Below are 11,145 nucleotides of genomic sequence, written 5' to 3' on the forward strand. Positions count from 1 at the left end.
ATCATGCCTTAGACAAGAGAAGCAAAGCAAAGGGCCAAAGAAGCAGGACTGCTATGATACAGAGCAGAACTGAAGGGGTGGTTCTCCTAAGCATCGGCCTTAAAAAATGTGCTACTGGATCGATGTTTGAGGACTATCTGGAATGGGACATGATGCAGTCAAGAGGAATATCTTTGTGCGTGGGTTATGTGCAAAGAGTACAAGGAAATTAGGAGTGAACTCAGCGTTGTGATGAGCATTTAAGAGAGAAATTCAACAAGAACAAGAGAACATGAAGAAGAGAGTGGACGCTCATGAAGGAATTAAAATGGAGGATCCACCAAGCTCTCAGCTGCCCAACTCAAAACCAGAGCCCTCACTTGTGCATCTGGCAAAACAGCAGCAATCCAAAACAAAAATGGGATTAGGCCTATAACACAAAAATGTGTTATAGGCCTAATGACTGCAATGAGCATAATAAACAACTATACAAAGAAACAAGGTGAGCCATTAAATAAGAATGTCTTATAATGGGTGATTTTAACTTTCTAAATACTGAATGTAACTTGCGGAATTGTCACTTGCACAATAGCAAGACTACTGGATTTACTGGATAACTTGTTTTTTTACAGCAGCATATTAGAGAGGCAATAAAAGAGAAGAATACTCTTGATCAGATTATTAGAGTGATTCTTCATGCATTAAGAACCTGCAGATAAAAGAGCCGCTAGGTAGCAGTGATCGGAGTGTACCATCAAGGGTGAAGGGAAGGGCTTTTGCTTTCATAAAGGTGACTACATTTGTTGCCGTTATTGGAGGTTTTACAGTGCAACAGCAGCTAAAGGCCATTATGTTCCAAACAATGGCAGGAGATAACATGTGTTATTAAAAGTAAGATAATGTACATTATGTGGGATTTAAGCATTATATTTTGTCATAACACTGTATCTTTTTCAGGAAAGTGAAAACTTCGTTAATGTCAGATCTGTTGTCTAAATTTTTTTGAAAAGTAGGGGTGATATGGGTTGCATGCCTTGATAATAAAGTAATTTGCTGCACTCCATTATAAAAAGTGCAGTCAACTATGATATACTAGACTGTGACAAGCATGGCAGTTCAGACAGAAAGGCAGATTTGAGGGAGAGAGAAGATAAAAGTGAGTAAGGTGTGTATGTCCTATTCTTAGTCTTGCAAGTGTGACTTCTTCTTTTCGATTTGAGCAGAAGCTAGATGGCCAAGACTGGCAATTCGCTTAATTTGAAAGAGTTTGTTGCCTTCTTCGTTTTGCCAGTGATTTATACTTTGACTTATTACAAGACTTTTATAGTTAGTGAAAGGAATTTTGAAAGAAACGTTAACTGCTTCCACAGTAAGTTTGGCTGCATGGTCAGCACTCTCATTGCCAGGTACACCAACATGGCGAGGGACTCAACAAAATTTTTATTACTTTCATGTCCTTAGCTAGATCAGTCAACAAGTTATTTGGTTGGTTTTGGTTTTTTTTTTTTTTTTTTTAGGAGCATTAGCAACTAAGGCCATATTGCTCTGGGATATGCGCTGGTCATTCCCTGACCTTTTCGCATCCTCCGTATTTGGTGGTGACAGGCTCGAACCCCGGTCTAATCAAGAAGCGTGCTGCAAGAAACATGGGAAGGAGCAGCAATGCTCCTTCCCCAATCATGAGCTTTAGTGTAAAGGCTCTGGACATGAGATGTGTGGTAGGCTCCAAGAACAATGAGTAGGCCACTATGATAGGATCCAAAAATCTCAATTCTAGGATTCAAAAATGCTGCATTTGGCAGAGTTTTAAACTGGAAATTCATAATCTAACCTTAATCTTACAATATCATAATATAAGTGAAAAAGATGGTCAGCACCCAGTAACATAGCTACCTTTTTTCGGGCCCGGAGGCAAAGAACATGTTTGGGCCCCTACTTAATGAAAATTGCAAAAACAGGAGACAGCCAAAGATGCCGGGCCCCTAAAGGCCCCAGGCCCGGAGGCAATTGCCTTGCCTGCCTACATGGTAGCTACGCCACTGTCAGCACCCTATGATGTAGCTGATAATATGCTCAAAATGTTTAATTTCTCGAAACAGAGTTCTAGGCTGTTTGATATGGTCAAGAGAAGTCAATATTTTATCTAAGGTTAAGCCAAGAAATTGGATAGTAGGCACAACAGGTATTTTGTAGTTACCCAGCTTTAGAACTGGGTCAGGATGAAGATAACATCTTCTACAGAGATGAAATGCAACCATTTTTTCAGGCAATATGCAAAAACCATTATCTTCAGCCAACATTGAAACCTGTTAAGAGTACTTTGAAGTTGCCTCTCAATCATTCTCATGTTTTGGGAGTGGCAAGATATGCTAAAAACATCTGCGTATAAAGTAGTGAAAACAGCGTGTGGAATGATCTTAGTTACTGAGTTAGTTTTTATAATGAATAGGGTGCCACTTAAAATTTGGTCCTGTGGAACACCTTCTTGGATGAAGTTACGAGAGAGGGTAAATTCAATGTGAACCTGGAAAGACCGCTGCTTCAGAAAGTTCTGTATAAACTTTGGCAGATTGCCCCTGAAGCCTAATGTGTATAGATCATGAAGAATTCCACATCGCTGAGCTGTGTCAAATGCTCTCTCAATGTATAAATAAACTGTAGTCAAATGTTCCTTCCTTATGAAAGCATTGCAAATCTATGTTTCTGTTTGAATCAAAAGGTCTAAAGTTGATCTATCTGTATGAAATCAACACTGTGATGAATAGATAAGGTTGCATTTGCTCAGAAACAAGGTGAGACGAGAGTTTACCATTTCTTCCATTATTCTGCCCATACAGCTGGAGAGGACAATAAGCCAAGTGACATGGATTCATTGGGCCTTTGCCAGGTTTTAATAATGCTATGATATAGGAATGTTGTCAGGTGGTAGATGACTTTCATCAACCGGTGAAATACCACCACTTTGCTTATTGGAGGCTTGAAGTGGTGAAACCCATGTTTAGCCTCTAGAGCAAAGTTTCCGGCATCCCCCTCCCCCCATACTTCTCCTTCAACCCATGCACGGTACTAAGTACTATAGGTTTTGATACCTTTCGTGTTTGGGGTTCTCATAAAAAAAAAAAAAAGGTATCAGGGAAAGCATTTTCTGTATCAATCCAGTTATACAGAAGGAGTAAGACATGAAGCAATTCTTTGTTCAGCTCTTTTAACATGGAATAGTGAACTCCATGAGGTATTAAGAGCAAGCAGTAGTTCAATTATGGTAAATGGACAGATATATGGTTAATGGCAATCAGTGTCAAAATTTAGGTCTGTTTCAGCAAGGGACTTTAATTTCTAGGCGTCTGGTGAGAATAGGAATATGGTAGATATTTGAGAAAAAGACTCTCCAAGGTGTTAGCTATGCCTTGAGGCAGCGAAACATCATTCCCATTTACATTCAGTACTGATAGATGTGAAGGAGGATATTTGTTATATATTTTACTAATAATTTTTCCAGATGGTTTGTGTTTTGGTGGAACTCATAATTATTGAAGCAAAACATTTCCATGACTCTCTTTTGCTTTTTTGCTGAATGCATCTGCCATTGGCACTGGCTTTTTTAAACTGCACTAGATTTGCAGCGGTAGGGTTCTTGCAAAACTTATTCCAGACTTCATTTTTCTGTCGTTTGGCTTGGTTGCATTTGTTATTCCACCAAGGTGTTGGTCTTATTCAATGACTTGTGGACAGTCTTGGTATTGTTGCTTCAGTGGCCTGCAATATTCGGTTTGTTATATAAGCAACTGCAGTATTAATCAATATATTTGAAACAACTGTTTTGTCTAGGATTGTTAGCTGCCTATATTTTTTCCCAATCAGCTTTTGCAAAGTTCCATTTGGCTTCTGATTATAGCAGGGTGGTAAATTTGTTTCTTTATGACAGAATATTGGGTAGTGATCATTACTTAGTGGTACTATAATGAAGACAAGTCAAACAGTGGAAAAAGAGCTGGTGAGCATATGGACAGGTCAATAGCTGAACTTGACCCATAAAGCAGGTGAAAATACGTGGAAATCCAGTATTCGGTATGGTGTCAGGTTTAGCTTATCAAGAAACTTTTTTAAAATTTTTCCCCTATTTATCATGCATCCTATCACTCCATAAAGGATTATGTGTATTAAAATCCCCCATGATGCAAAAGGGAGGAGGGAGCTGAGATATGAGTTTCAAGATCACTGTAAGAGATGTCTTGGTTGGGAGAGATATAAGGAAACAATGGTAAGAGCAAAACAAGAGGATACCTGAGCAGCTACAGCTTCTGATTTGGTTTGTAACATTAATGATCAGGAAGGAATATCGTTGGAGCTGCTACAATTGCAACCCCTCCATGAGCCAAATTGGTTACATGAGAAATTTGATCTTTTCTGTAGATAATATAAATGTTAAGTGAAGTAGTAACAAAAGCAGTTAAGTTAGTTTCTTGTTGTTGTTTTTTGGTGCAAGGGCTGCTTAGGCCATATTGCACCTATCACCGTTATGAATGTTACATATGCATGGTGATTGTGATGGCATTACTCAAAAACGATCATATAATTCGATCTTTTTTGTGAAGTGAAAGAACTCCAGCAGATTAGCGTCATTACCTATGATGTGGCAGAGTGTCATGGGTTCTTTAAGGTTTGGCAGAAAGCTAAAAGAGACTTGGCGGGCAGTGGTGTATAAAGTACACTCAATAAGAATATGCTCCATTGTGAGTGAACAGTTGCACTGTGTGCATTGTGGAGGATCATTACCTGCGAGGAGATAAAGGTGGGTAAGATGACTGTGGCCAATTCGCGCTCTAGTTAAAATTACTTCCTCCCTCCTGTTTATACGGAAACTGGAGGTCCACGGTTGCGGTTCAGGTTTTATTTGGTGGAGTTTATTGTGCGTTTGGGCTTGCCATTGAATTCTCCATTGTTCTTTACACATTCTTTGAATATTACTTTTGTAGTCAAGATATGGAACGTAATACTGTGATAATTCTCTGTCGGATGGATGTTTAGCGGCATAGTCTGCACGTTCATTTACTGGTATCCCAGCATGGCCTGGGATCCAGCAGAAAATGGCCACTCGTTGGAGTTCTTGAAGATGCATCAGTTTGGATTTTATGAGCTTTATTAAAGGATGTGTTTTAGAAGAATTGTTCTGTAAAGCTATAATCGCACTCTGGGAGTCCGTATATATCATGCATTTATGGATGGTCAGATGGAGGATATTTTCTACTGCAAGTTTGATGGCGTATAATTCAGCTGTATAGCTGCTGCATTCATTGGGAGGTGATACGGAGAAGGTTTTGAGGGAAAACGGCTGATGCACCCACTCCACTCTCAGATTTTGATCTGTCAGTATATATTTTTGAAAAATGCAGATAATTTTGTGCGTGGGCAATATGGAGTTGTTGTATATTAACATTTGCAAGAGAGTGTTTTCCCCAGTTTAGAAAATAACTGTCACAGAGTGGTTTAATAGATGTCCATGGGGGATCCGTACTACTTAAATCTTGAAGAACTTTATCAGGATCTATATTCCAAGTTTGTGATAATGCTTGAGCTCTGAGAGGAAAAGGCTGAATTGCTCTAGGTTTATTTCTATAGAATGTTGTGAATTGTGGGTCATTAAGTATCGGCCTAATGGGATGGGTAGGTAGGCTTTGGATTTTAGTTGTATAGTTAAGAAGTAACATCATTCTCCTGAGGCTTAGAGGGAGTTCATGAGCATCATCAATATAAAGACTTTGAACTGGTGAAGTTCTATAAGCGCCTATAGAAATTCTCAGGGCAGAGTGTTGAATTGGTGCAAGTCGCGCTAGCACGCTCTCCCCAGCAGAATCATACACCAGGGCACCGTAGTCAAGGCAAGATCTGATTAGGGCTCTATACAGATGAAGTAACGTGTACCGATCTGCACCCCATGATGTAGAAGAAATGACTCTGAGTATGTTCATTTTTTTCTGGCAAGATGTCTTTAGATGTTTAACATGCTCTATGAAGTTCAACTTACTATCAAAAGTCAGACCGAGCAGACAAATGCTGCTTACAACTGAGATAGGCTGATTTGTTAAGTGCACCTCTGGATCTGGATGCATCTTCCGTTTGTTACAAAAGTGAACTACTTTAGATTTTGAACAAGAGAGTCGATACCCATTCTGTGCCATCCATAACTGAATATTATTAATTGAAATTTGGAGCTGCAGCTCAATGAAAGTCATGTTTTGAGAACTGCAAGAAAACTGCGATCCAACTTCCCTACTGCTGGCATCGTTCCCTCACTCCTTGCATAATTCTCTATAGTAGTCTTCTGCTATTTGAATTATGCCTTCTCTGCTGTTTATAAGTACACCATCGCTATTCTTCAGTTTCAGTATCATTTGTCTTTCTGTATTACTGCTCATGGCTGCTGATTTAAATCCTTTGTTTTCCCTTAATGCTTGTTCTACTTTTCTTGTGTTAAACCTTCTTATGTCCTCTCTGAGTCTCTTTCTAATGGCTTTGCATAACTCAGTATACTCAATTTTCTCCCTGTCAGTGTTTTTCTTGCTTTTCATTTGTCATCTTCGGTTCATCATGACAAGTGTTTCTTGATTAATTTTTTTCTTCTTTGGATTTCTTTTTCCCTACAGGTTTCTTGGGCTTTATCACTTTTAGAAAGTTGTAATATTCCTCTTCGATACCTTGGTCCTGAGCAGTCTGCAGAAGCTCAAACTTGTTCTTAAGTTCCAGTACATACTGCTTTTTCTCCTCTTCTGTTATCTCAAAGACCTTTGTATTATTTACTCGAGTCAGTTTTTTCCTTTCCTTTCCTACATCTATATTAAGTGTACATCTTACCATTCTGTGATCACTTCCAACATTTACCTTATTCAGGATGGTAACATCATTCACAATATATCTTCTGTTAGTGAGGATGAAGTCGATTTCATTAGTAGTTAATCCATTTGGACTCTTCCATGTCCACTTTCTGTTCACCCTTTTCTTGAAAAAAGTGTTCATTACTGACAATCCTTGAGATTCTGCAAATTCCACAAGTCTTTCACCTCTTTCATTTCTTTCACCAATTCCAAAATTTCCTATTGTTCCCCTTTCTGTTTTGTCTTTTTCCAACCTTAGCATTGAAGTCTCCCATAATAATAGTGTAGTGGGTTTTCTGCTCATCTAGAAGACTCTCAATTTCGGTATACATTTCTTCAACCTCTTCATCATCATGGCTCGATGTTGGTGCATAATTATACATTATACTACTATATTATACATTACTAAATCCTTTGACCGCATCTCGCTCAAGTACAACACATCACACGAAATGCAAAACTGTAGCACTCTGGCACTGCTGGATTATTTCAATAATAAAGTATCATTTTGCCACCCTTATTGTAGATACTCTTACTAACGAATTTTGAATTCATTTAGTCAGATCTATATCAGTTAGCTTTAGAAGTTGTAAAGATTTGCACTCTTTACAACTTGTTCATATAGATAAATAGTGCACTGTTAAGTCAGTTTGGTGTGACATAAGCACTGTGAAAGCAAAATTAAGAGTAGGAGTGTGTTATAGGCCTAATGACTTGAGTGAGTACAATGAACAATTGTACAGAGAAATAGAGTGGGCTAGTAAATCAGAATGTCTTATAATGGGGGATTTTAACTTGTCAGATATGGACTGGAACTTATGGGTTGGTCACTTGCACACTAGTAAGACTTTTGTGTAAGATTTAAGTTTTTAAGTTTTTAGTAAGATTTATTGGATGATTGTTTTCTGCAGCAGCATGTTCAAGAGGCAACCAAAGAGGGTAATACTCTTGATCTGGTTATCAGCAGTGATCATTCGTGTATTAAGAATTTGCGGATAAAGGAACCATTAGGTGGCAGTGATCACAGTGTACTCATGTGGGATTTACTTAAAGATATAATTACCATTAGGGGTAAAGGAGGAGGTTTTTGCTTCCGTAAAGGTGACTACAGTGGTCTGAGACAGTTTTTAAATTCTGTACAGTGGGACCAACTGAGGTTTTTACCAACAGCAAATTCTAAGTGGGAAGCATTCAGGGAATTAATAGTGGAAGCTACTAAATGTTTCATACCTATTAAGAAATACTGTTCAAGGTTTATGCCAAAATGATTGTCAAATGAACTAATGAGATTCGTGGCAGAGAAGAAAAATGCATGGGATGCATATAAATTATCAGGCGACACAGAAGCCTATGATATATATAAGCTAATCTGTAATCAAGTCACAAAGGAGGTTAGGGAGGCAAAGGCAGATTACGAGAAATATTTGGCAAAGGATGCTAAGAAAAACAGCAAGGATTTCTTTGCTTATATAAACTCTAAAAGGAAGGGGATGAATCTGATTGGTCCACTTGATATCGACGATCCGACTGTTGATGATCCTGTTCAGATAGCAAACAAACTGAATGAGTATTTTGCATCTACATTCCACATGAGTTATTAGGGTTTCAAAATGCCACAAGGTTATCAAATTGTAACAGGGTGCTTAATGATTTTGTAATAACTGAGAACAAAGTGGAGGAGAAATTGTTGAAGTTAAACATAAGAAAGGCACCTGGGGGTGGATGGGATCTATCCAGTTATATTAAAGGAGGCGGCAAAGGAAGTAAGCAAACCCTTAGCCATAATTATGAGAGCATCTTTGGACGCAGGGGAGGTCCCCACAGACTGGAGATGTGCAAATGTGTCCCCAATTCACAAAGGGGGATCGAAGGGTGACGCGTAATTACAGACCAGTTAGTTTAACTTCTGTTCCGTGTAAAATAATGGAGTCACTGGTTGAAGATGCATTGCAGGATCATCTAGACAAGACTGCAGCAATAATTCAGACACAGCATGGGTTTGTTAAGGGAAAGTCCTGTCTGACAAATCTGATAGGATATTATGATGTGGTTACAAAGGAACTGGATGCAAAAAATAATTTTGATATCATATATTTGGATTTCAGGAAAGCTTTTGACACTGTTGCGCATGGAAGACTACTGTACAAATTGGAGCAGAATGGTATTAAGAATAAGGTTCTACAATGGATAAAAGGATGGTTGAGTGGGAGAAGACAGAGGGTGGTAATCAATGCGTGCTGCTCTTCGTAGTAGCAGTAGTAGTAGCATGTGATGCAAGAAAGCAAGTGTGTATGAGCTTATGCAGCATCAGCCAAAAAAAAAAAAAAAAAAATCACACCATTCCCTCCAAATGCCTGTCTAGTTCCTCCTTAAATTTATTCAACCTATCAACTTCCACAACGACAGATGGAAGTTTGTTCCAGCAATTAACCACCCGCTGGCTAAAGGCAATTTCCGCACATCTATTCTAGATCTGTCCTTTCTTAATTTGAATTTGTGCCCCCTTGGGTTCGTAATCTGAACAAGTGGAAGGATCCTATTAGAATTCAGCGTGCTCAACCCATTCAAGGCCTTATACACCTCAATCAGATCACCTGGCAGGTGCCTAGTCTCCAGCCACTGCAATTTGCAGAACTTAAGCCTCTCTTGGTAAGAGGATCCCTTCATTCCCCTCACTAATCTTGTTGCCCTTCACTGTCATGCTCAAGCAAATCTACATCCTTCCTAAAATGAGGCCTCCAGACCTGTACGCAGTACTCAAGGCGTGGCCTGACCATTGCCTTATACAGAGTGACAATCACCTCCTTTTCCCTGCTAGCAAAATTCCTATATATTATTGACAAAACCATGCAGCCTTACTAATACTAAACCCCATGACCTGCCCTGGCCGCCTGTCTGCATTGCTCAGAAAACTTCAAATCTGACTTCACAATTACTTCCAAGTCTTTTTCATTTTCTACCACCTTAAGCGTAGTACTACACAGTTGGTACGTTTCTCTGGGGTTACTTCTACCCATATGCAGTACTTTGCATTTATCAAGGTTAAACTTCAGTTGCCACTTCTTAGCCCATCTGCCCAAATTATCTAGATCCTGTTGCAGTAGCACACTGCCATTACTGTCATTAACAACCCTGCCAACCTGCCGACCTTTGTATCATCTGCAAACTTCGACATTAAGCCTGATATACCTTCATCAATATCATTGATAAATATACAAAACAACGGTGGACCCAACACCGAACCCTGTGGGACTCCACTAATAACATTAATCTACGAAGAGCAGCACCCACTGATTACCACCCTCTGTCTTCTCCCACTTAACCATCCTTTTATCCATTGTAGCAACTTACCCTTAATACCATTCTGCTCCAATTTGTGTAAATTTAGAGGGGATTGTTTTGTAATTTTTTTTTTTTTTTTTTTTGACTGATGCTGCATAAGCTCATACACTTGCTTTCTTGCATCACATGCCACTACTACTACTCTCCATACATATTTCACCAGAACCGGCCCCCACCAACTTCCTACTGCTTATGCACTATATTTTTACTATTAACTTAAAGCCGTGGACCGCACGATCTCCGTGGGAAACGCCAGTGGCCCCTTTCTAGAGAGTTGAGCGGCACGTTTATTCATTCGAATGCACGATAAGTGAAATCTGAACTGCTTGAATCGGAACGTAAGATTGACTTCATATCGCGACTTGAGATTTACAGCAAATCAGTGAATTTGAGGGGAATTTTGTGCCCTGTGCCGTCGCATCGCTCGATCGCCCCTGAACCCGACCCTGTTTTTCACACTTAAAAATCATCTTCCAACACGTGCAACATCTTTGAAAACAAACCAACAGAAGCGCCACATAGTGAGATCTGATGTTATGATTACGTCATCTCAATAATAGGTTACACACAGAGCAACAGGAAATCAAATAAGCTTCAAATATTGATTAAGAGAGGCGACTTAAACTCTCGTGTATTGCTAAAACTGTGTACTTTTATATAAATATTGCAAAATATATAAACTTACCGCCGTTTCTTCAGAGTTTAATCTTTCATAAGTATCCTCTGTCATGGCTCCTCAAGCAACGCAGTCGAAATCGTTCTGATTGGTTGAGGTGTACTAAACGTAGTCAAATACTAGTAAGTGATGAAAATGAAAGGTAAATGAATTTTAATTTTTGAAAAAAAATATTCTCTATCAAAATTAATTAATTATAAAAAATTTGTTAGTTTCTTTAGCTAATTAAGATCAAAATTGTTTTAACTGACGGCTCTTCACATAACGACAGCGCCA

At 38.9% G+C, this 11,145-nt stretch overlaps 1 protein-coding gene across 1 annotated transcript in view; it reads right to left on the reverse strand.

Moving 5' to 3' along the window:
* Tip60 (Histone acetyltransferase Tip60) overlaps positions 1–10,929 on the reverse strand; it is a 228,849-nt gene extending 217,920 nt beyond the window's left edge. The window contains exon 1 of the mRNA XM_090376520.1: positions 10,879–10,929. Coding sequence (XP_090232646.1) covers positions 10,879–10,923 — 45 coding nt within the window. The 5' untranslated portion in view covers positions 10,924–10,929. The remainder of the gene's footprint in view (positions 1–10,878) is intronic.
* Between the last annotated feature and the right edge of the window lie 216 nt (positions 10,930–11,145).

The sequence above is a fragment of the Mastigoproctus giganteus genome, chromosome 6, assembly GCF_048544385.1.
Source record: "Mastigoproctus giganteus isolate SK-2022 chromosome 6, ASM4854438v1, whole genome shotgun sequence".
Taxonomy (NCBI): Eukaryota; Metazoa; Arthropoda; class Arachnida; order Uropygi; family Thelyphonidae; genus Mastigoproctus; species Mastigoproctus giganteus.